Genomic DNA, 27249 nt, shown 5'->3' on the forward strand with positions numbered 1-27249 from the left:
TCACATAAACAACTTTTAGTTTACAGTTACCTGCCTGTTAATCATGTTAGCCTCTTTAGTTTTCTCAGTACTACACTATTTTTATCCAATACAAATGAAAACGATGAGCTAAACTGCTTACAGTCATTTGCTGAAAAATAGCCATTCTATTTTCTCCCTAAGCTAACCCATCTCCACTTACCGAGCTCTTGGTAGGGGCATAACTTAAGACTCGCCAATATCTTCCCTCCATAGATTCATGTCATCTAGCAATGCCTTGGGAAAATCTGTCACAATTTGGATAAAAGTCTTGGGAGCATGATGGGTGATGAGCCCTTTGTGAAGCATATAGGAACTGGCTTTAAGATCATCCAATGTGCAAATGGATAAGAGATTATTCATTTTATATTTTCCAAGAATTTTCTGGGTCTTGAAAGTTAAAAAAATATTTGAAGTTAAAATTTAGATTTTGGGCCGAGTATAGAACCAGTTAGGTTATTCATTGCCATGTTCTCACCAGAATATGATCTGCTAAATGTTTTACATACCATTCCCCAATTATTGTTAGGTAAACAAGAGCAAAATAAGTGGAAGAATAGTGTCCAATCGTCCAATCCTGCCATGATTCAAGCCCAGCTCCTCTTGCATGCAAGGCAATATACAAACCACTGCTGCACCCCATGGGGCCCTAAAATTAAATAATTAATAAAGAGTGCAAATAAAACTGGGCCATGAAAATTGAAATCAAATGTGACCAAAAAAAATTTCATCTTACAAATACTAAATGGTATTTGGAATATAAAATAATTATGCAAAACTAATAAATTACCTGACTATAGTATCTTTATCCTTTAGTCCTTGCAATAAGTTGTCTATAACTTCTTCAATCTCTCCAGCCACCTCTTCGTCATCCTCCGGCAGCGTCTCACTTACTGCCAGACTCTCGGAGGCAGCACCTTGCACATTCATGGCAAGGCTCCGACTTCCACGCTGGTATCGCCATGATGCTACTCTTGGTTTCAGAAATGTCAGCCCTGCAAATAAAATAGGGTTGAATTTATTTTATTTCCTGTAACTACAGTACATAACTTTAAATACAATACAGTAGAATCCCACAAATGGATGTCTGGGCACAATGGAAGGAGCCCATAGTATGTTGACCAGACCACACACGAGAAGGTGAAGGGTCGACGACGTTTCGGTCCGTCCTGGACCATTCTCAAGTCGATTGTGGTCTTCGTCCCTTCATCTTCTAGTGTGTGGTCTGGTCAACATACTTTAGCCCCGTTATTGTGACTCATCGCGAACCCATAGTAGTTGTATGTTTAGGAAGATTGGATATAAGAGAAAGAGAGAGAGAATAAACATGCCATTAAGTGTATTAAACAATTTTCTGAAAAATTCTCTTGTTTGCTCCTGCAGCCATATATGGTCTGCCAAGAACACCATTCATTGTCAATAAACATAATATAACCATAAGACATCCCTGACACAGATACCTAATTAATCTATTTACGATCAACTTGTGTTGGGAGAAGACACCCAAACTAAGACTAACCAATGCGCTGAATGAGTTTCATGGCCAATTTCCTGACCGGAGCATCACAACTGGTGGTCACTTGACACGCAAGGAGACGGGAGAGCACATCCTGTGAGTAAGGAAACAATTCCTCCCTCTTCCCATGCTTGAATATCAGGCCCATGGCCCGCAGCACCCCTAGCTTATGGAACACACTGTGTACATCTTCTTGCAAGTCATTTTCTAGCACCTGTGGAACATCAATTTTATATTATATCAGAAGAATCTACAGTATAAAATTTCAAGATGTAAACTCTAATTATATTATAACTCAGACGAGAACTAATTTTCAGTGATCCAATATCTCACCTCAAAACAATAATTCACAAATTCTGGCAGATATTTGTCTTTCAGGTCAGGCCTTGTAATAAACCGTGACGCCAGGTAGGCTGCCATCTCTCGTGACTTTTGGCCCGATCTCAAGTGGGTTTTGATGACGGTTAATATCCTGGTAACAAAAAAAAACCTGAGTATAGAAAGCATCTGAATTGAAATCATGGGGAAACATATACAAATTAACAAAAGTATTCTAGCTTCATAATGAAATTTGTTATTATCATTACCTCACTTCCTACTTTAAAGGGCTGTGGGGGGGGGGGACCAACTCAGAGAAAACAATACAGTGGCGCCTCGATTAACGAGTTTAATGTGTTCCAGGATCGAGCTCGTCATGTGGAAAACTTGTCTTGTCAAACAACAACAAAACTATCGTCAGAGGTGTCCGAGAACCAGCGGGAATGCTTATTAATCGAGGGAAAGTTTATCAGTCGAGACATATTTTCTGCGAGTGGCTTGCTCGCTACTCAAAATGCTCATAACTGGAGCCATTCGTCAATCGAGGTTCCACTGTACTTAAGTACAAATGAACAGTCTTTCTGAGCAAACTTGCTTGATACTAAGCTACACTTCTGTTGTCTATAAGAAATCAAATCATGCAGCCAGACAGGATAACATTCTAGGTGTCGGTGACATGGGAACTTTTAAACACTTTGCCTGGCCTAGCGGGCCACCTGTAGCGCACCACAAGGTAGGCTGGGCGTTGCCGGTGAGCACACAACCCAATGTTAAATCTTTCAGTCACAATGTTTATACTTACTAATAAGAATAAACAAGAATGAATTGATGACAGCATTAACGTCATCTCCCAAACTAAGTGTATTGTTTTAATGACTCCGAGAGCGTCATCACGAAGCCAAAATGTTAAGTGTCCACACAAGGTCATTGTTGACCCTGTTGTGAAAAATGTAATTCATCTGAATCTACATAATCCAATACAGTGTACCACTCAATCCACAGACTGTCTGTAACCCCCTTCCCCCCACCCTTCCTACTGGAAGATGACAGCAAAACTCCAAAGCTTACACCCTCCTGCCAACCAGTTCTTATGTGAGACATTGGCAGCCTCTTAAGTACCTTGACCACAGGAGGAGGAGGAGGAGGATGCAAATTTTGTTGCTTACCTTTCAGAAATTCCACAGGCTAAGCTTTTCCAGTCGAGAACTGTTAACTACCAAACTGAATTTTAGAAATTGGCCGACTCCTCCTCATAGAAGAGAGAAACTTGTGGAACCTACTTAAATGCAGGCATCATAGCATCCAGAAATAATATTTAGGCATCAGTGTTCACAACTTGGCAGGTGAAGTGTACACACCATCAGCTAAGAAGAGGTCCAACAAAGTCCTCACCCAAATCTCTAATAAAGTCACACAATCAGAGATGAAACCAATTATAAACCTGTTTGGGAAACTGTAAAAGACAAAAAAAAGGTGACCATCAGATCATAGTACTGCACTAAGTTCAGCACTCCTCCATGCCACAGTAAGCTGCGCATTGCACAAGTGCTGTGCTATACAATACTTGACAGCACTTAAACACATCAGTACATACACCAATATTCTAGATCTCTGTCTGCTCTTCTGACATGAAGACTGTCAGCAAAGAGTGTAATAAACTTTGGCAATGTGGATCATGTTATGATACACGTACTGCCACCTGTTGGCAAGAAGAGTAGGCAGGTGAACCAAGTCCAAAAATTTGGACACTCCTTGGTGATTTAAAGTGCCAAGTAGTGTGCATGTAAAGCTTTGAGCGTGTCTGAGTTTTCTACGCGTTGTTCTAGCTGGAAGATCTCTTCCAGTGCTCCTTCGTACAAGTATAACCATGCAGAGGGGATTAGAAAGTTCTGTGACAATGGGCCCTACAATGCTGCCCTGCCTGACTGCAAGTACTGATCCCCGTAGATGGTGGAATCATACCTATAGGAGCATACAAGTGGGATCTCTCAGAATGAAGAGGAAACACAGTACAGTACAAGGCTAGAGAGATTGTAAATTAAATAAAAAAAATGAACTAATATACATACCAAGGTTTGAAATTAAGTTTTTCTGCATTAATTCTAATACTGTATAAGAAGGCCTTTATAGGTTACAGTACTTGTGAATGTAGAAAATATCACTGTTTAAATGTACATACTGTATTAAAATTTATGATGATTATTTATTTACCGCCTTTATTAATATTTAATTAAACAAGACTGAATACGCATTTGAAGAAATAACATTGAAATCGCAAATAATATCCTATTAAAATGTCTCCTCCAGCATAGCTCCGGTGAAAGACTGCAGCCATAGTACAGTTGTATTACCAAGACGCTCACCTGTCAACAACAATAGCCCCGGCCTGCTGACTGTCTACAGCTGCTGTAGTATCAAAGCCCATCATATTGAATGGCATATAGACAATGATAGACAACCACAGGAGGAGAACATAGCTTTCATAGAAGTCTGAGCTACCTTCCGGGGTCTCCAGCATGTGTAGTACAGGAAGCAGGTCTTTTACCTGTAATCCAAAGATGATGATATTTTATGAACATTAATGGATGCCCTGAATGAAGAATTGCATTATTAAAAGACAAAAAGGATGAAATATCACAAAGATTGAACAGTTTATAAAGGTGAAAAAACTGAGAACGTTATGATGATACACACTGAAGGTATACAACATTAGGAAATAGGAATTGATGAATCAAGGGGGATAAAAGCTTATAATCATACAAACAAGGAGCTAATAAACTGTATATACAGTTTATTATATACTGTACATGTTTGTAGCGCAGTGATATACATTGAAGGCTCGCAATCAAGAGTCCCGGATTTAACTCCCGTGGTGGGACAGGGATGATTGAGCATGTGTCCTTTCACCTGATGCTCCCCTATCAGTATATAGGTACCCAGGAGTTAGGCAACTGTTGTGGACTGAATCCTGGGAAAGGTCAGTACTGTAACTGGCCTAGAGGGACCTCAATAAGCCTAATTACAAGATTCCTGTTCCCGACAATGGAAAACAATAACAGCCTACATAGATACCATATAGCATAGACCAATGTATATGGAAATAGTAGTCAAAAATAAAACCATGCCATTTAACTTTATTATGGAACACTATTTTATTTCAACATCACTAGGAAAGCAAGAGCACACGAGTGCAATTGCATAATCAACCCTTCTACCAGCCAGGTTGAAGGGTTTAGTAGTAGTAGTAGTAGTAGGAGGTAGTAGGTCACCTCTTAGCATGGCCTACTACCTACTACATTTGATGGTCCACCCTTTAGTAATAAGAGTTTATGATGTCATGGAAATTTTAGTCAACACTAATATTGGTGACTTATATTTTCAGCAAGCAGGTAGGCTCAGGCCCTGTAGACACAGACAGTTGACTGAGGTTCGACCCAAACTGCAGCATATTGGTACCAAGCTTGCTTGGGTTTACAGATGTGCAAAGCTGGCAATTCAGAATCAAGTAAAACCTACAGTGGTTACTTCTGATTGTTCAAAGATGTCCTACTCAGAGCTTAGGAACATTATATTTCACATAAATCACCTAGGTTGATTAATAATAAATACGAGAAGTCTCCATCAATTGTTTAACAAATCGGGGATCCTGGGTTCGATTCCCGGGCAGGACAAACAGAAATGTTGGGGCACACTTCCTTTCACCCAATACCACTGTTCACCAAGCAGTAACTAGGCACTCGGGAGTTAACCAGCTTGTTGTGGCATAGCATCCTGGGGAGGGTTGGGCTCAAGGGCTCAACCCTAAGGAAACCTCAATACATAGACTTTCTGTACCCAACAAAAAAACCAACAACCTTTCTGTACCCAACAAAAATTATTTCCAAATTAGTACATAATTTAAAAAGTTTTAAATTTGTTTTATGCTATGCTTTGAGTGATAAAGTTTTGTTTTGCTCGAGGCAACAACTGCCACTGACTTATGACTTTACCCTACATATGATAACATATATGAGGGACACATGGATAGTTATTCAGACAGACAGGAACAGTACAAGTGCAGTAATATTGTATACCCTCATTAACAAATGGCAAGGCCATAACAATAGTAAAATATTACCTCATGAGGAAGTTTCCTGACTATAGTTTTGTACCCACGAACTTTGATGAAAAGCCAAAGGTACTTAAAAGCCTGGCTAGCAACTTCAGGAATGTTATTTGGGTTACGTGTAACTTCCACCAACTGGGTAAGAATTCCTTCGAGATGTGGGTCAAGGAGATGAGGCTGTTCCTAGAAAAAGACAACACAGCTATAATCATACAGGACATGGATGCCTCCGATACACGAGGCAGGAGAACTCATATTACAAGATATACTGTACTTACAATCAACGGCAAAAAGTATTTACTGGAGCAATTATCTAACCAACTGCTTTTTAAATGAAACTAGGAAACAGGCTGTGAGGCTTTAATATATGTTTAACCCTAAAAGTCTATTGCAGAATCACTCCCACACAATGAAGAACACTACAATCAACAAGTCAGAGACAAAATATCATCTCTATATTAATTTTACAACACACTCAATCTATTATTTATTTTAAGCTTTTGTTTGGGGACATTAACAATGAAGCACTTGAAACAGTTTTATTTATAAATGGACATTACTCGAATCATATATTGGGTTATATCCATAGAATATTAATACAGTAATAATTCCAATCATTAGAAGCTATATAAAAATACACTTGGATAAAAAAAAAATTGAATTTAAAAACTGCAAACTTATTTCAGCAATACAAACTAATTAAATACTATACCTGGTAATAATCAAGGATAGTCTTTAAAGTTTCAAACGCCTTTTCAGCTGTGAATTGATTTTCAACTGCATTTTCTATGGAGCTCAGCATCTGACGCACCTCATCATGCTCCCGAAACATATCAAGGGTATACGATATGCCCATGTCATCTTCTGGTCTACCGATCTCGTCGTTATTCCCTTCAAGCTCCATCTCTCTGTCAACTGCCATCGCTAGCTTTGAGATAATTCTGAAAGAGGAAATTAAACATTTAATTTACGGTAGCTTTCATCATTAAAAAACTAAAGGTTATTCTATTTTGCTTTTCAGTAAGTGATTATCAAAGTGAAGTGGTAACTCAGTGTGATTAAATAACACTTTGATGCACAAGTCAATATAAGGAATTAAATACTATTCAAAATGCTGATACAAGATCAGGAAAAATTAACGTATAATAAATGAAAGAATACAGTAGCTTCTATCTTCCTGAAAAATGAACATTCGACTAAGAGATGCCAAATATTAAGTGAGAGAAGCAGTCATGACAGCACAGACCATAACTTAATATGACCAATATGCTAGCAGGAAGTTTCCCTATTTATAAAGAAACCTATGGAAAACTACATTTTTGGCCAGTTTACTATTGGTCAAACTTGTCCCAATTTATTCATTGTACTGTACAGTATAAATAAGTCTGAGTGTATGAATCAGTAATAATCAATAAAATGAATAGATTTCGAGAGCAGAGGAGGGGGGGGGGCATATCTGAATGGCACATTTTGCCGTTTCATCAGCCAGTTCACTTGAGTCAATACCAATACTTTATTAGGCATACAGGAAATCTTTTACCTGTTAATGCTTAGCAAATATGAGAAACAACCATATTGAATTTTTATAATCAAAGGGTTGTAGGAATTACAAAATTTGATAGCAAGTAAGGGACTTGTAGTCTACATATATACAAACGAAGTTCATTTTATTGATATCACTGTTTTAAGCACATACAAATTGCAAACAGTTCAGAAATACAAATACTCATTCTTGACATAAGTCCACTACAGGCTCCTCATAGCCCGTGCTACTTGGAACTTTTGTTCCAAGTCGCTGAATCTAAAACAACAACAACTCATTTCTGAGGAGAGATGATACACATGTTGAATTTGAGAAAAATTCAGTGTTGCATGTAATGAAAACCCCCTCTTTCTGGTGGGTTGTAACAAGAGAGCAGTACATAGTACATGAACATCATAACAGCATGAACAGGCCACGTGGAGGATGAACAACCCACAGGCGCCAGACAGGCGGCGGCAGACAATGTAAAAGTTACACCTCTGTACAAGTTAGCCATAGAGTCAGGTCAACGGTCATCGAATCACAAAGAGGTCAGAATTGATGCCGTCATGGTAATCTTCAGGGATTAACCCTTAAAGTGCGCATCACTTCATATGAAGTGTAAATCGTTTTACCAGTCAACTGCGCTTCACTTCATATGAAGTGTATGGGTACCGCGCACGATTTGAATAGCCCGCGGTGTAGCTGGGGGTCCCATACGCTGCCCAGGGGCTCTAGTAAACAGCGGCCATTTTGAAAAAAATTCCCGCTCACGATCTGAAGGCATGGGAGGCCTCAGTTTAGCGAGAGTCACCATGGCGAGCGCACGGTCCAACGCCTCACGGGCACGCACCACTCAGTCCCTCACCCCAGAGCAAATAGCCCACGAATTATTCTCTGAAGGTGAAGAAAGTGTGTTTGACGATTCAGACAATGATGAGGATTATACACAGTTGTCGGGTGATAGTAGCAGCAGCAGTGAAAGTGAGAATGACCGCCATGCCATGGCGAGGCCTATACGCTCACCGATGCCTCCTCGCCCAGTTTCTACCCCAATTCTACCACGACCTCACAGTTCCTGTGGATATTTTCTGTTTGAGGGTGACGAGTCAGAGGGAGGTGACTCCTTTTCTGGGTTTAGTGACTCAGATCACAGTTTCATTGAGCCTGTGGCTGGTACCAGTGGTGTAACTGGGCGAGAAATTGTCGCGTCAGCAGCATCTCGCCCGGCCAAGCGCCACCGCATGGCACCACATGAGGGACCAAGACCCTCGTGTTCACGTGCATCCACCTCACGTGCACCCACCTCACGTGCACGTAGCCGCTGTGCTTCTCGCAGACGGTATTCAGCTCCTGGTCGCCGGTATGCATCGCTTCCTCGCCGTCTTTCCTCTGCATCTCGCAGGACGCCTTGTGTACTTGAGTGGAGTGATGGTGACGATTTTATTCCTAATATTCCTCACTTTGACGATAAAGATGTAGGGATTACAAACCTTTTCCCTAATCAAGGTGAGGACATGGCTGAGATGGAATATTTTACAGCATTCTATGATGAACCACTCATGGAATACATTGTACACCAAACGAACCTGCATGCTGCTTACCTGATTGAGAGGGAAATCACAGAATTTTCACGACTGCAGCGTTGGAAAAATACCACAGTGGCGGAAATGTATGTGTTTTTGGCACTCTGTTTGTTGATGAAGCACTGTCACAAACATGCAATAAATGACTATTGGAGCAAGGACAAGACAATACCAACACCTTTATTCGGGAAATATATGTCACGAGACAGGTTTCAGATACTCCTCAGGTGTCTACATTTTGGAAGTGTTCAGGACCGAACACCTGATGATAGACTGTGGCGAGTGAGGCACTACATGAACGATGTTATTGGAAAATTCAGAGATTTTTACGTACCAGCACAGAAGCTGGTGGTTGATGAATCTCTCATACTTTTCAAGGGACGTGTTCCATTCAAACAGTACATTCCCTCAAAATGAAACTGATTTGGCCTGAAATTTTTTGTTCTTTGTGATTGTGAGACAGGATACGTGTTACACATGATTCTGTACTCGGCTAGTGATGTAGACATTCCCGGTAACAACGAACATGGATTCTCGGGGAGTGTAGTGAAGACCATCATGGCTCCGTGGATGAACAAGGGACACATTTTATATACAGATAATTACTATACAAGTCCCTTGCTAGCTCGGTTCTTGCTAGAAAATAGAACCGGATTGGTTGGTACAGTAAAGCCACAACAAAGGGAAATGCCTGTGTTTGACAACGACATTGCAGTTGGTGAGTGTCAGAGAAGGAAAAGTGATAACATTCTGTCAGTTCGGTGGAAAGACAAAAGAGAGGTGAACTTGTTGACAACAATTCATGATGGAACAATGGTGAACAGTGGGAAAGTGAGCCATAAAACAAACGCACCACTATATAAGCCAGACTGTGTTTTAGACTATAATATCAACATGCGGTTAATTGATAAATCAGACATGATGATTGGCACTGCAGAGTGTGTGCGGAAGACATGTAGGTGGACGAAAAAAGTGTTCTTCCATCTTGTGGACATGAGCATGCTGAACTGTTTCAACATGTACCTTGTGAGAACTGGACGTAAGCCCACTTTCCGTGACTTTGTATTTGATGCTGCAATACAGTTATTAGGAAAGTTTGCAAAAGATGTCCCAGGTATTCAGCGGCCCATCATAAACCCACTGTTGCAGCATGCTGGTACTCCACGCCTCGCTCACACTGAAGGCTTCCTAGCACAAAAACTTAAGTATTTGCCACCTGCTGGGAAGCGTGCAATAGCCCAACGTGATTGCTTGGTGTGTAAAACAACGACACGTAGAGACAAGAAACGGAAGCTTGTGCAAACATAGTGTGAAACGTGTGGTATCCCATTATGTGCTGTCAACTGCTTCAATGACTACCACAGTCTAGAAATCTTCTAAGTGTGCTTCAAAGTGTGTATAGCGTGTGCGAGTGTGTAAATATGTAAACATATAAGCAGATAGCGTGTGCGTGTGTGTAAATATATACAAATATAAGCAGAACATGCAATATAATAGACTGTAATGACATATTATATTGCCGTAATTGAAAACATTTGTGTGCGCCTGTGTATACTCAAATATGCAACAATTATTGATACAAAATATGTTCAAACAGTATTTGAAACACAATTAGTGAAAAAAAATTAGATAAAATGCGCTTAGACATTGTAAATAAATAGCGCGAAAATATATTTGTGGCAACTCTGGCTGTTTGAGGACCGCGCGCAACACCTCCCGGGCGTGTACTGCACGAGCGAACATGCAGATTGTGACGTCATCACCGAGCTTCTCAGCTCTATTGCAACAAAAGTAAGTACAATAGAATTTTTTTTTTTTTTCCCGTGATCAGTGAACAGAACTTAACAGATTAGCAAAAAAAAAAAAAAATTTTTTTTTTTCAAAATGACATGCGCCTGTGCGGATGGCAGGATATTAGACCCCGAGCATGTTAAGGGTTAACCCCTAAACAACAAATGCAAAACCCTCATGTTCAGCTGAGGAGCAGCAGATCAGGGGGGAGTGAGTTGAGTGGGCGCAGCCCAGTAGGAAGGTGGGTGTGGACTCGGGGAAGGAATATCATCTCCCGGAAACGGTGGAACAACATACGAGTAAGTACGGCTCTCTTGTACTAAAGCACCTCATTCAGTACCCTTGGCCTCTAGTAGAGGATATAGTTAGGGAGTGTCTTATTTAATTATTTCAAATAAAGTCAGATATTAAGTGTTATTAAATGTGTATTAATGGTTCCTTGCCTAGTGATATTGGGCCTACCGTCCCCTTTGCCCTAGTGACCTAGTGCTCTTAATTATTCAGTACTCCTCCCCCCGTTCGTCTTCCGTGTTGAGGTGTTAGTATTGGGTGTGTCCCGCCTTATTCTTGTGTACACCATAGTTCCCAAGTGTTCAGGATTATTCGAGTGTCAGGCCAGGATCCTTGTACCGTTCAATTGTCCCCTACACCTGTCCTGGTAGGTTATTCCATCTGCAAGACCTACGAATCTCACTCCGGTCCCCTGTCCGGTAACTCAGGGTGGTGGCAGCGTCACTCGGTAACTCATACGATAGGCTGTGACTACGATTACCTCTATCTTTCTGTCTCACTCTCCCTCACTAGTGTCTCACTCTCCCTCGCCCTCACTCGCTCTCGTTCTCCCTCCCTTGCTCTCGTTCTCGCTCTCTCCTCTCTCTCTCCTCTCGCTCTGCCTCCCTCTTCCTCTCTCTCTCCTCTCGCTCTGCCTCCCTCTTCCTCTCTCTCTCTCTCCTTCCTCTGTGTACTGGTTTACGTCTTCGTATGACGGCCCGAGTGTTAACATCTTACATGATCGGTAGAGCATCTGTTATTCCCATAGAAAGAGCGGAGATTGCACGGTTAGCTCAGTGGTAGTAGCGGAGTGCGCGGTCGAGATAGATACAAGTCATTATTTTATTTCTCAGGGTCATTACAATGGTGGCTTAGCGGTGGTGGACATTGTTTTACAGTGTTCAGTCTCACGCGTCTTGTACCGTTCGGTGTAGCTATTAAGTAGTTTTAAGCGGTGTTTCTGTTCAAATTATCGCGATTGACTGATTTACTCCAATTGAACGCGATAATCTGAGGTGTACTGGTATTGTACAGCATGCTAGTGTGGACTAGTGTGTCAGTTGACTCACGTCTAGGGACGCCTGGCGTTTGAAGTCTGGTCACAGGAGTGGCAAAAGTTTTGAGATGTTGACCGGCGAAGAAGCTAGGGAAACACTCTGGGTCACGTGATGTGGCTGTAGGTTTAAGGAGTAAGAGTAACTATTAGTTAAGCTCATACGAGCAGTAATTACAGTTTCCCGATAGGAAGTACAAATAGTTTCTATCAGTGAATTATTGTTAATGAATAGTGCGTGGGAAATTGTGTATTGGTATCGCGTAGGAGAAGTTGTCTCAACGCGGTGAAAGTAATATCGATTATTATCTGTCATAAGAGCAGGCAGATTGAAAAGTAATTACGTTTTTTTTGTTTTAGAAGTGACATTGAAATTACCATCCTTGTTAAGTAAAGGGGCTAGTTATAACGACGTTGTGAGTTTTTGTATTGTTCTCAGTGAATCATTGTTTGTTCCAAAGATTTTTTTTTTAATTTTTTTTTTCAACATTTTTGGGTCAGCGCTAGTCCGGTGAACTAGTCGTTCAGACGTAGTTTATTGGCATCATGAGTTCAGATAGGGCTTTAAGGAGTCAGGGAGGGCTTAGCCAACAGAACCTTCTAGCAATACAGCCGAGACAGGCTATCCAAGTGGATAGCACGGTTCAAGAGTCAGGTGACGACCCACAAGGTGCAGGTGATGGGGTCACATCAGGTCACATGCTGGGTAGCCGTCCTTTGTCCACCCCTGATACTCAGCAGCCTAATGACATCACCCCTCCCCCACTTCCTCCCAGACCGACCTCCCAACCCAACACCCCAGGGGCGCGGCGGCCTGCACCTTCCCCACATACTCCTCCCCAACCACCCCCCCTCCCACCTTACCCATCCTCAGAAATTAGGAAGCGCCTCTCTGAACCCCTATATGTGAACCTTACGGCAGGGCGCTTACATACGCCTACCCAGGGGTCCACCCAGGGGTCCGGTCAGGTGACTGTCCCCACCAATACCACCCCACCTCTCCCCCCTCGCAACCCCAACCTTGGTCAGATGACCAAACCCTCTTCTACCATCTCATGCCTTGCCCAGAACCAACCCCTAGAATCCCCTACCTCACACCATCACCCCACCCAACCCTCCCCCCCACCTGACCATCACTATAACCCTACCTTACACCAACCCTTCCCTCCCCATTACCAGCCCTTCCCTAACCATTGCCAACATCTACACTCCATGCCCCCTGCGTCTCATGGTATGCGTCAGCCCCCATTTTCATCATTCTCATTGCCTAGACCAGTGTTACCCAAACTAATTTGCAAAGAATTACCAACAAATATAGTGGAACGTAACCGGAAAATAGACGACTGGCTAGGGCAAGTAGGTTCATGTTTGTCAGCTGCCCAGGATGACTGGGTGAAAATTAATTTAGCACCAGGAGCGTGTATAGACCCTAATGGTTCAATAATGCAGGACCAAGAGTTTCAATATTTGCAAACATGGCCAGAGTTTGTGTCAGCAATTAAGAGACGATATAAAGAGAAAATAACAGAGGAAACAGCTAATAAGTATTTAGCTAGTTTAAAACGAGGCTCAAACGAAACTCTCAAAGACTTTGGAACTGGCATATTGCGTAGAGTGCGTGACTTGAGGCATGAATTAGGATACGATGACCTGAGAATTAGTCAGAAGGCTAAACAACTGTTGTGTATGTCAATCCCCGGGACACTTGGAGCTCACGTTTCAGCTGCAAGTGTAACGATGGATTACTACAGCTTAATAGAGTACGCTACGGACTTGCAGAACATTCAGGGGCAGTGTAAGGATACAACTGAAACTAGACAATCCTCTTATGTCCAAGCGGTAGATACGAACAATTCGCATCGTGTTAAGGAAAGTGTAGGTAACTCTTCTAGTAACCAGAGGGGAGGGCACCATAGAGCAGGTCCGCCTCCTCACTGGTACTACACTTATGACCCCAGGTGTTGGAGTTGTGGCGGACGAGGCCACAAACGATATGACTGCCCCAATAGTAAGGAGGAATTATGAGATAAGGCCCATAAGGAGGAAGGGCGGCCCACTTTTGAAGTGAGGGTGTGCGGGAAGAGGTTGACTGCATTCCTGGACACTGGTAGTCAGGTAACCATCATTAAGATGGACTCATTTAGGACCTTCAGTCAGGTGCGCCTTAAGGAAGGGGGTGCACAATTAACAGCTGTCAATGGTCAACACTTTGACGTTCTGGGAAAATGTATTTTAACTTTTAACATTGAAAAAGATAAACCTTGTATCCATGAGTGTACTGTGGTGGATAATGTAACATTCCCTGGTGATATATTGTTAGGTATGGATTTTTTGAAACAATTTACATATTCTTTGACATCGGAGAAGGGAGCAAGACACAGTAGGCTACAGTTGGGATCTGTGTCTTTCCCAGTAAAGTTAACTGATCACCCTCCCATAATTGCTTCAATTCAACGAGCACCTAAATATGTAAACCTTCCTAAACAATTGTTCAAGTCTCTTCAAGACCCTGACAAGAAAACATGTAGACTACATGCTGTACACAGACAAGTATGTCCACCACGGTCATTTAAGTTTATTAAAGTCGCCGTAGGAAGAAACATTCAACCCGGAAGTACCCTTCAGGTAGCTGGCAGAATAGATAAGTTGATGATACCATATACTCTGGTATCTGTACATGACAAAGGTGCGATAATACCACTGGTCAACCTCTCTCACAAACCTTATCGCTTTAGGGTAGGCGATAGTCTGACACAAGGAATTGTGGTAAATTTAAAAGAAATAATAGAGTCAGATACCACACAAACATCGACTGTAACAGCGCAATGTAGCGCATTGAACGTAAGAGACGAGGAGTCACACAGTAAGATCGGTAAAGAAACCCCGTTATCTCCTCAAGATAAGGAAATGGTGGACAAATTAATAACTGCTCTAGATTTGACTCATATGTCACCTGCTGAACGTAAACAGGTACGGGAAGTCCTCCGTAAATTTCCTAGGTTATTTGCGACCGAGGATGAGGAAATAGGCTACCTGCCTCAAGTCGAACACACCATTCCAACAGGTGATAATCCTCCGGTACAAACACGTCAATGGAGACTCCCAGAGCAGGCGAAACAACTTATTAGAGATGAGTGTAGAAAGATGATGAGACAGGGCGTTATAGAAGAGAGCACGTCACCGTGGCTTTCCCCAGTAGTGCTAGTACGCAAACCTGATGGTAGTTACAGGTTCTGTGTAGATTACCGTAAAGTGAACGAAGTGACAACAGCGGACGCTTATCCTCTGCCTCTCATTCGGGAAATCATAGACCAGTTTGGCACAGCTAAGTACTTCTCGACACTTGACGCAAAGTCAGCGTACAGTATTGGGCCATACCAATTGCAAGACAAGACAGAGAAAAAACAGCATTTTCGGATGGTGTGCGGACTTACCATTTCAAGCGTATGCCATTTGGATTAAAAACAGCTCCTTCATCTTTTCAGAGGGCGATAAATTATATTCTAAGCCCTGTTCTTGGTAGGCACTCATTGGCGTACCTTGATGATGTTGTAGTGTACTCTAGAACTTTTGATGAACACCTCCATGATTTGACAGAGACCTTGTCGCTGTTGAACAAGGCGGGGTTCAAATTGAACGCCCAAAAGTGTACCCTGGCGGCTCAGAAATTCAAGTTTCTGGGTTTTCAGGTAAGCACAGATGGAATACGCCCTGATCCGGACTCTTGTCGCGCTATTGCTGAAATGCCAACACCAAAGACAGCAAAGGATGTGAGAAGATTTCTGGGTGCAGCTGGGTATTTCCGTCGACACATAGAAGGTTTTGCGAGAACGTCAGCTTCACTGACGAATCTCACTAAGAAAAATGTTAAGTTTGTATGGACCCGAGAGCATGAGGAGGCTTTTGAGAAGTTAAAATCACAATTGAGTACTACTCCAGTTTTAGCAATTCCTAACTTTGAGAAAGATTGGGAAGTCCACACTGATGCAAGCGGCATTGCCATAGGTGGCTGTTTAATTCAGCGTGACTCGGAGAACAACCCGCACCCGGTAGCTTACTTTAGTAGGAAAGTGAAAGGACCGGAAGTAAGGTACTCAGCCACTGACAAGGAAGCTTTAGCTGTAGTAGAGAGTGTAAGGTATTTTGAGCCTTATTTGTTTCAGCGTCACTTCATAATTTATACTGATCATCGAGCATTGACCCACATTTTTAAGAAAAAGACACGTTGCCCGAGAATGACAAGGTGGGGTCACGAACTGTCAGCACACTCGTTTCAGATATTGTATAAGCCTGGTCCATCTCATGTTGTTCCTGATGCGTTAAGTAGGAACATTGCCACCATCAATATGAATGTAAACATTGAAACGATTGCGAGCGATAAAATGAGAGAACTTCAGATGAAGGAACAGCGATGGAAGGAAATTATTGAACATCTGGAAGGTGGGAAATATCCTTCAAGAAAACAAAGTACCTCTTTAAATGACTTTGCACTCAAAGAAGGAGTGTTGTATCATGTAAATGCCCAGAAAGACAGGGCGTTGTTTCAGCTAGTTATCCCTGACGCATTAAAGCCTTCAGCATTAAAACTTGCGCATGCGTCAAAGATTGCAGGTCACCCGGGAGTGTACAAAACTTACACAAAGGCCAAGTCATTATTTTATTTCCCAGGGTTATTATCACATGTAATTAAGTACGTCAGGTCATGTGGGAACTGTCAACGACGCAAAGGTACTCCTAAAGTACAAGCCCCACTCCAGGAATTCTCAGAGATAGCAGAACCCTTGGATCGGGTGGGGGCTGATTTAATTGATTTACATAGTAGCAATTCAGGCAACAGATATGCGCTAGTTCTAGTGGACCATCTGTCCAGGTATACCACTCTAGTAGCCCTTCCCAGGAAAGACCCCCAAACAGTGGCAGATGCATTTTTAGCTAGGTTTGTTACTGTGTTCGGTCCGCCTAAAGTTCTAGTATCTGACAGGGGACAGGAGTTTATTGGTAGCTTATTTCAGGAAGTATGTAAACTCTTAGAAACAGCAACTGCGCTAACAACAGCATACCATCCCCAGACGAACAGCATGGTGGAACGAACTAATAGAACGGTGAAGGATATGCTTGCCATTTTAGCAGAGAATGACCCGGCCACTTGGGATGAACAGTTGCCCTTTGTTCAGTTTGCACTAAACACCGCAGTGCACCAGTCAATAAATACTCAACCACTCTTGCTGTTTACTGGACACTCGTGTAATTTTGCGTCAGGTCTGCTTAACAGACATACTATTAGTTATGGAGAGGATTATCCTTCAGAAATCCTCACCAAGATGAAGAATGCATGGAGGATAGCAGCTGAAGCATCAAAGAAAGCAAGGACACGGTATGCCCATTATTATGATAAGCAGGTACAACCATTAAGAGTGAAAGAGGGAAGCCTAGTGATGCGGTTGAATGAGTCAGCGCCCGCCAATCAGAGTAGGAAGTTAGCAGCTAGATGGCGAGGCCCTTATAGAGTTATTAAGAAACTAGGCCCAGTAAATTTCATAATCAAGGGTATATTTGAAGACCAGGTTGAAAGAACCATCCATATAAATAAATTGAAACTTTATGTAGCAAGGGAAGAACTGGAATTACCTTCAGTAATCCCAGTCCCTGAGAGAGTGGAGGGAATGGTTATTCCTGATGCTCAATCGGAGGAGGATGATGACATCCTATCATCCTTACTTAGTAGCCAAGTTAGGCCTGGTCATCCTATGGTCACCAGATCTCGCGCGCACATGAGCGCACAGTAACTGAGTTAAGCTGTCATCTGAGTTATAGGTAGAGGCAAAGAATTGTACTGTAGGTGCTTAGTCAAGAGTGACGTACCTTTACCTACCCTGGAGGAGTTATCTTTCTTAAAACCTCCAGGGCAGATCCAGGTCTCCACCAGACATGAGTTATGAATGTTTCTTTTCCCAGGTCTGCTCACATTTCCACACTGTCGGCCATATCCCATCTCTACAACTGAGGCCAGAGTAGCATGTCACCGCTATTGTCTGGCGGGAACCAGGTTTAGTTCCCGAGGGACAGGACGGGTCACACTACATCACCCCCTCCATCCCTCTCCCCCCACCCTTGTTAGTGGTACCTGCCATGGTGGGGGCGGCTACAAGTCAAGGTCACAGCCAACACCTCATCACTTAATGAGGTTATGGAACTGCCAACACTAGCTGTCATCTGGAGGACTGATTCAACATATCAGACGAGACATTAATGAGGTCACCTGCCTTGCTATAAAGAACACCGGTGACCGGAAATGAACAGCCAAGAACAACGGAGTGGATTGGGCAACGGTTGCGGGATTACACAAGGTCTTGCCCACTCCTGAGGTTTCTGATGCGCCGAGAAACAAGATGTGAAACTTGGTGGCTACGTAAGAACAGCACGTTCCCTCTAGAGTGTGCATGATACGCCAACGCGGATGCACGATTTGCATCTTGGGCCTACAATCATGTGCATGATGGGATAACGAAGAAAGTCGTAAAGGCCTAGTACGACGTAGCAGAAGAAACACCTGTAAGTGGATGGAACCCAAGAGCTGGAGCCGGAACCCGAGGGTTCTGCCGCCACGCCCACCCCGCCTCAACGAACTGGAGCTGTTCACTCATCAAGCAAGACCTCGTCTGGTGTCAACGTCTCAGTACTCCCAGGAAGGCAACAGGTATGCGGCAGGCAGGACATCGCCAGCAGACGTTCAGCAGGCGACAATATCTTACAAGAGGATGGAACCCAGGTACGCCAGAGTTCCCCCTGTGACCGGACAGCAAGTCAATCATCGCTGTCAACACCGACGTCATCGCCTCGTCGACGACCCGGAAGTAGGGACCAGCAGCGCGGATGTACTGCGGATTGTGGACTAGTTCAGTGGAAGACTCTAGTCAAGAGGGGAGTGGATCTCTTCTCACAACAACTGAGGCCAGCTGAAGAACATCGTTGGTGAAGAACACGACGCATCGTTGCAGAACTACAGCAAGAATACAGCAATGGGCGAGTCAACAACATCGGGACAACGGACTCGTCGGGAATTAAGACTTTGTTAATTTGTATATACAATATATATGTAATTTTTTTTTAAGTTCAGAAAACTTGGAGTTCACCGTTACAGAGAAAATGTTATGAATGACAATTTTTGTGTAGACTCTGGTGAACTGGGGAACCAGCGGAAAGATGGTTCCAGTATAAATTTAATTGTTTGTCATAAATTGTGTTAATTTTTGTTTCTCAAATTAATGTTGATTTGTCATCTAAGAGGTTAGATGGGCTGCCATGCAGGTATGGTCAGCCTGGATTTTGAGTTACCATGGTAACTGTTATTGTTGAGAGTTTTTATAAATATTTCTCGATTGTGAGATGTGTATATTTAGATAGGGTAGCTATTTTTTTTCGAGGCATGTGCTAGTTCCTTTGTGGTCTGGGATAAGAAAAGCCATGTTCGAGTTCCTCGCCCACGGTTTTTCTTAAACCGGGACATTGGGGGATATGTAACAAGAGAGCAGTACATAGTACATGAACATCATAACAGCATGAACAGGCCACGTGGAGGATGAACAACCCACAGGCGCCAGACAGGCGGCGACAGACAATGTAAAAGTTACACCTCTGTACAAGTTAGCCATAGAGTCAGGTCAACGGTCATCGAATCACAAAGAGGTCAGAATTGATGCCGTCATGGTAATCTTCAGGGATTAACCTCTAAACAACAAATGCAAAACCCTCATGTTCAGCTGAGGAGCAGCAGATCAGGGGGGAGTGAGTTGAGTGGGCGCAGCCCAGTAGGAAGGTGGGTGTGGACTCGGGGAAGGAACATCATCTCCCGGAAACGGTGGAACAACATACGAGTAAGTACGGCTCTCTTGTACTAAAGCACCTCATTCAGTACCCTTGGCCTCTAGTAGGGGATATAGTTAGGGAGTGTCTTATTTAATTATTTCAAATAAAGTCAGATATTAAGTGTTATTAAATGTGTATTAATGGTTCCTTGCCTAGTGATATTGGGCCTACCGTCCCCTTTGCCCTAGTGACCTAGTGCTCTTAATTATTCAGTACTCCTCCCCCCGTTCGTCTTCCGTGTTGAGGTGTTATTATTGGGTGTGTCCCGCCTTATTCTTGTGTACACCATAGTTCCCAAGTGTTCAGGATTATTCGAGTGTCAGGCCAGGATCCTTGTACCGTTCAATTGTCCCCTACACCTGTCCTGGTAGGTTATTCCATCTGCAAGACCTACGAATCTCACTCCGGTCCCCTGTCCGGTAACTCAGGGTGGTGGCAGCGTCACTCGGTAACTCATACGATAGGCTGTGACTACGATTACCTCTATCTTTCTGTCTCACTCTCCCTCACTAGTGTCTCACTCTCCCTCGCCCTCACTCGCTCTCGTTCTCCCTCCCTTGCTCTCGTTCTCGCTCTCTCCTCTCTCTCTCCTCTCGCTCTGCCTCCCTCTTCCTCTCTCTCTCTCTCCTTCCTCTGTGTACTGGTTTACGTCTTCGTATGACGGCCCGAGTGTTAACATCTTACATGATCGGTAGAGCATCTGTTATTCCCATAGAAAGAGCGGAGATTGCACGGTTAGCTCAGTGGTAGTAGCGGAGTGCGCGGTCGAGATAGATACAAGTCATTATTTTATTTCTCAGGGTCATTACAGGGTTCCCTCAGTGGCATCTTGATCTAACCAGGCGCCTAGCTCAGGAAGCCACCGAGGGAAGCCCTCTAAGAAATAACAGAAAAAAAACTACTCCCCAGCTGCAGAATTTGAGCCGGGGAAACATACCAGGGAAATTTGTTTTAAATTATTTTAAGACACCACCCAGAGTACAGTATAATAAAAAAATTTACATTAAGTTCCTGAAGCTACTATAAATTTGCTGGCCATAAACTAATTTCATTAAGATATTGCGTTAAAAGACCTCCAAAAAATCCACTTTAGGTGGTTTGCAAACTATACAGTATATAAGTATGTAATGTATTATTACTCAAGATACTGTATCTACTCTCTTTTTAAATCTCAATCTACTGCATTTACACAACATAAAATCTTCATAAATCCCTCATATAAATAATAACTAAAGTACTGTATTATAAACCATTATGAAAATATTAAATGGAAAATTAAAAACAAAATAATAAAACTCTGGTATAGTTTAGTATTCTGTTATGGATATAACTAATTAAACTTTCTTCATTTGTCTACAGTAATGAGGAGCTATAATTACATTATATAACTCACTCAAACTAGTGCTAAAATAATTTTGTAGCAAATTGCACACTACTAAAACAAATTCTATTACAAAATTATAAGAACTTGCATTCATATGGGATGTTTAAATATTTTGAGAGTGAACAAAGCAAGCATATGTATGGCAATGTTATCATTATCCAGGTAAATTCATCATATACCTAATGCAGTACTAAACATTCTGAATTTAAATTTTAGATGCAAAAGCTAAATTAACCCTCCATCGCAAAGTTCAAAGACAGTACAGCACACTCAAATATTTCATCCAAAATGAATCACTAGTCAATACTTACGTCAAAGTTGATATCATGATGAATATAGTTTGACCGAGTTATTGGGTCAAATTTTAAAATATACAAATTTAGCTACCTAGGCCATTTTATCATTTAGATTTATTTAACCTGAAAATAATGAGGTATTAGTAAAAAAAATCACATTAGAAAACACTTTTAAACATTCAAAGAAATTTAAATAATTCTTTCATTAATGCATTTATATTTAAAAACATTCTCAACTGAAAATAGATTTTCACTAGAGTAATTTTCATTTTATTTTATTTATATACAGTATGCAAGTGTTCTTACACCCATGTAAAGTGACTAGCACCCATAGCGTTTCGGGCAGGTCCTTAATCCTAATTTTTCCCCGGAATATGACTAGCCTTATCATTATCCAACCAGGTACACAACCAGATACCCTTTCACTGCTGGGTGAGCAGAGGCTATAGTTAAGGATTGGCACCCAGTCAATCCTCCCCGGTCAGTATACGAGCCCAGGTCAAATCACTTGTGAAGCGCTGGGTGAGTGCTTTACCACTGTGCCACGGGGACTACAAATATAATACAGTACAGTATATGCAACACGTCAATTATCCAAAATCCAAATATTGTACAGTACTGTATACCTAATACCAATACTATGCCAGACATTCAAAACAACGTGGACTAATGTTATAGTACAGATCTTCATTTTTTATCAATTGTAAACCAAGATACTCTATTCAAAATGAACCACATGAAAATTAAAATTGATTTCATAGTACAGTATACCTTTCCTGAATATTATTGGTTTGTCAGTGAAATTTTTTTGTTCCTGTAGTAAGCATAAACCCATTTAAATTCTGGCCCACACCAATACTGTACTGCAATTGAGTTAAATTATACAGTCAAGTAATACTAGACATTTCCAGTTCATCTCTTTCAGCTAACCATGTTATTCTGGACCAGTTAGATAGGGTTAAATTACTGTACTTCAGTTGGTGGTCTGGGACTATACAGTAGTCATGTAATACTGTACTGTACTTTGATTAGGTTAGCCTGAGGTTAGAAAAATATTAGGTTAAACTAAGGTTATATTAATGTTAGAATAGGGAAAAGTTAGCTTAAGTTCAACAAAGGCTAGGTAAAGGTTACATTAGGCAACTTTCACAATGTAATATTGCATTGTAATATTACAATGTAATATATATTGCATTGTTATACGGAGCAGTTGCAGTGTAAGCAGCAGGTCTGTTACCTACAATGTCGTAATTAAATAAAGTGTATACAGAGATACTGTATCAATCAATGTCAAATAAAACCCACTGGGATTTGATTAAATCCTTTTATGTCCTCAGTAATCTCTTTGCACTACTGCTCTCAGGATAAATATGGGGTGCACAATAAACCAGCAACTGCAGGCACCAACAATATACAGTAGCAACTATCATAAAAAAAAAAGTTTAGTTACTTAAATCCATAATATATTAATGTAACTGGGCCCAAACCTATAAAGACAAATTAACTTGAGAAAAAGACCTATTTACTGTCAAAGCAACACAAGCAGGAGCAGTCATGTCATTGCAAACTTAATAAATATTTTCTATTAAAAGATGGTGTTTGTAGGTTAAATTATTGTTAGATTTTTAGATGTGGTTGTATTAACACACATTCTTGTAAAGTGCCAGCCCGCCAAACACACACCGAAACTACGACGTTCGAATGAATTTTATCACCTCCTAACCAGTTATAACAACCAATATACCTGTAGCAAATTGTAACAACGTTCTAATACGTCATTAACACGTTAAGCCAAGTTGTAACAATTTTATTATAAGTTGTAACAAGCGGAAAATAGAGACAGTTTCTGTTTGTGTTTCCAGGGAAGCCCATAACCCCCACCACCACACGTGAACTAGGCCATGAGAAGCTTGTGGTGTGCTGAAAACAAACATTTTAATAATTGTACATTTGTGAGACTCTTTTCTGTCATACAGTATGATTAGATTTTTACATTGAAATGTTTGCATATGACTGTTTTGTCACTTGATATAAAGGAAGTATTGAATGAATTTTAAATGGATTTTCTGTGAATTTTCATACAAGATGCCAAAACTTCCCATGTGCCAACCATACTATATGTTTTTACATCTTTTTGTTTATGCTGATGTTTATTGTCATATTTTGTATAATTTTTGAATAAAAATTTAATAAATTATTCTCTTTTGACTGGTAAAAAAAAAAAAAATGACAATGAATGTATTTTATGCAAATTTTCGCAAGATTGCAGCATTGAAACCAAAGTGCAATTTTGTTTAATTCCGCACATTACAGTATCAGAATACACATTAACATTACTATTTTTTACGTGTGAGGAGCCGAGATATAAAATTTGTTAGAGATAAAACTCACTACTGGAAAAATTTTGCTATGCAATGATGCATTTTACAATTCCATTACGATTATTTTAAACTTGAACATCAAGAGAATTAAATCCAGATCCACTGGAGTACAATCACAAATGATTTCAAATTACTTGGCAAATTAATTTTGTTTTAAATATATGGCAAATATAGCTAGATAAAGGCTCAGTCGTGCCGGAGAGGCTCCCACGTCTAACACCAGTACACACACCACTGTACTACTAACATTCACATACCACATGGAGGCATCTACACCATATACAATGGCGCAATGTTGATGAAACAGTCTGATGAATCAGTCACCCACGAGTCTAAGATGAGTCATCCTCTGAATCACACACACACATACACACGTCAATCACCATGACATGCCCTAACAACGCGTGAATACCATTCACTGTTGGCAACTGCGTCTCCAAGTGACCAATAGCGAGTCAGGCAACATGTAAATAAAGAGAAAGTAACGTGTGTACAAGTCAATCAATGATTGACTTGACTGTCAGCTGATCCATTGACTACACCTGCACTCTCACTCGTGCCGCTGTCATTCACATCTCTCAACACTTAACACCTGTCTTCCCACACCTTGAGCACCTTCTGGGTCGAAAGGGTCGTCCTGGCCTGCCTCTGCTGCCGAATTTTAAATCATTCTCCCCAAATTTGGACTTGTGAAGAGCTAGTGATGCACCTCCGCCCACACTGTTTGTTTTGATTTCGAGTGAACAATGACAATTGTATCCCCGCTTGTCTTCAGTCATTAAGAGCAACTAATACACCTTTAGTAAAAGCCTTACACCATTACATAAACTATAATATGATATGTATTTTGAACGAAAATCCTTTTGAAGATATATAGAAATAAATTGTAATAGGTTAAAAATTATACGTTCGTTACTCTCATTATTTTTTAAATTTGCTCTGTCCATCTGTCTACAGTTCCTTATGTACCTTGAACACAGGGTATTAAGCAATCAAGCAAGTACTTCCAATGCAAAGCTAATGAGCTAACAGAAATGGTTGGGCTCGTTTTCTATCACCTAATGCGCCTGTTCACCTAGCAGTAAATAGGTACCCCGGGAGTTGTAGTCAGCTATAGTTATGAGGGTTCCATACTGGGGAGGGTCAGTAATTTGACCTTGGGGAGAGGGAAACCTCTATATAAGTCTAACATGTATATATATACACACTGGCTGCCTGTCCTCCGACCCAATGTATTATTATTATTAATTATATCCGTATGGGATAATTCCTCCTTAATAATTCATAACATGCATAAAATATTTAATATTTTCTCAACTTAATTCTTATCTGTCGCGTGTCCTAATGAAGCAATTAAATAAACGACTAAAATAAGATAACCGCTAAAGCTTTTTTTTGCCTAATGTTGGGCAGGTGGTGGAAGTCCCGCCATCATGTTGGTGTTCCCGGGAGAATTTACCGCCAAACCTGTTTATGAGTTAGTGGCCGTTGATCCCAAGGTCACAAAATCCTCCCTATAGCTACATCTCTCGTGTATATATTGAACAAGCTTTAATTTACTTATATCAAACCAAACTCGGGAGTATTATGATTCGTATTTTACATGCTATTTATAATAAGGGGCCGCGCACAGCTGGTATATTTCTTTTTATGTGACAGATAATGGGATATGTAGGCTTCATTTCAAGCTGCTCATTAAGTATGTTTGTAATTAGTGGTAAATACATATGATTAATGTATTGGTACATTCATGTACAGTACATGGAGTGTACTTACAAGCAATACAACAGAATATATTAATGTTACTCTGAATATAATTAATCGTTTAATCGAGAACTGGAAGCCTGTGTAAACATCTGCTTTGACGTATATATCGAGGTTCCTCAAGGTCGAACTACTGAACCCCCACAACAGTTGCCTAACTCCCGAGTACCTATTCGCTGCTAGGTGAACAGATGCATTAGGTGAAATGAAGCGTGCCCAACCATTTCTGTCTCGCCCGGGAATCGAACCCGGGATCCAAGATTGAATCGAGAATGAAGTCGACTGTACTGTCAGACCGTATGGTATATATATTATCGTTGTAGATGTAGATAAACTCTTTCCATGTTTACTGTTGTTTTCTGGCTCTTTGGTTTGAACAACACAAGCTTACTACAGGAAGTTTGAGCCGACTCCGGAAGCTCCACATCCTTTAGTATCTAGACCAGTAGGATAAAGATTTACTCTGGCGTCATATGAACAGATTATTATTGTTATTACGTAGTTACAGGATGAGAGCTACGTTTACATTTTCGACGGGTAGGCAGTTCCATGGGTTTATTTAACCCCTATGAGTGAAGAGTATCTCTTGTTTTGTGATCTACAGTTTGGTTTAATTGTGGAGCTTGAACCCGTTGTTCCTTGTTTGTGTTACATCCGACCTTTTGAAGAAGTTGTCTGGATCAAGAAAGTCCTAAGCATTGAAAACATTATGGTATCCCCATATTCCGTACATGTAATTCAAAACAAAATGTATTATTAACCGTTTAAATAATATAATTATATTATTATAAATATTGTTTAATTGATTGTGACGCCACCTTTTTTATGGTCCCTGGTTCAACTGCAACATTGTCCATTGTAAATTCGGCTATGGAAAAAACTTTATGGGGGGCCCCCTTTTTTCTTGAGGCCCTAAGCATGTGCTTATTTTGCTTACTGGTTAATCTAAAGCTGAAGGGAAGACAAGTTCAAGTTCAAGTATGTTTATTGAGATAAGAAAGAAATACATCTCAAAGGGATAGTGGAGCTTAGGCTATTTCTACACGACACCGCTAAAAGGTAAGTATATACAAGATGGCATACTCTAGGGTATATTACCACAACGATTCATATACCTGAATTTACCTGAGTGCCATTAACACTCCAGTGGCCTCGACGAGGACAGGAAACCGGCGGGTTATTAAAGGTCCCCCTCATATGTCCTGATGATTTTTTCCCCTTGGATTTTAAAATTTAACTGAGTTTTGGCATTCATGGTTTTGGCGGGTAGGCGTATATTTATAACCCTGTGGGTGACCTGTAATGTTGCTGGAAATGATTCCGAAGGCTTAATAGCATCGCACTATTGCATCTTTTTGCAATATTTGCCTTGCCATAC

The 27249-nt window shown here is 41.2% G+C and overlaps 1 protein-coding gene across 11 annotated transcripts in view; it reads right to left on the bottom strand.

The window, feature by feature from the left end:
• Positions 1 to 24901, bottom strand: part of Tbcd (tubulin folding cofactor D) — a 45822-nt gene extending 20921 nt beyond the window's left edge. For 3 of the 11 annotated variants that reach the window (XM_045765105.2, XM_045765103.2, XM_045765106.2), the window contains exons 1-7: positions 24714 to 24901; positions 6670 to 6898; positions 5970 to 6140; positions 4216 to 4397; positions 1868 to 2006; positions 1538 to 1748; positions 809 to 1013 (exon numbers count right to left, since the gene is read on the bottom strand). In XM_045765105.2, coding sequence (XP_045621061.2) covers positions 809 to 1013; positions 1538 to 1748; positions 1868 to 2006; positions 4216 to 4397; positions 5970 to 6140; positions 6670 to 6898; positions 24714 to 24886 — 1310 coding nt within the window. In that variant the 5' untranslated portion in view covers positions 24887 to 24901. Of the gene's footprint in view, positions 1 to 808; positions 1014 to 1537; positions 1749 to 1867; positions 2007 to 4215; positions 4398 to 5969; positions 6141 to 6669; positions 6899 to 12196; positions 12302 to 21741; positions 21850 to 24241; positions 24324 to 24364; positions 24500 to 24519; positions 24690 to 24713 lie in introns of those variants that run through there. The other 8 variants (XM_045765104.2, XM_069311126.1, XM_069311127.1 and 5 more) reach the window with 7 other exon arrangements.
• Between the last annotated feature and the right edge of the window lie 2348 nt (positions 24902 to 27249).

The sequence above is a fragment of the Procambarus clarkii genome, chromosome 69, assembly GCF_040958095.1.
Source record: "Procambarus clarkii isolate CNS0578487 chromosome 69, FALCON_Pclarkii_2.0, whole genome shotgun sequence".
NCBI classification, from domain to species: Eukaryota; Metazoa; Arthropoda; class Malacostraca; order Decapoda; family Cambaridae; genus Procambarus; species Procambarus clarkii.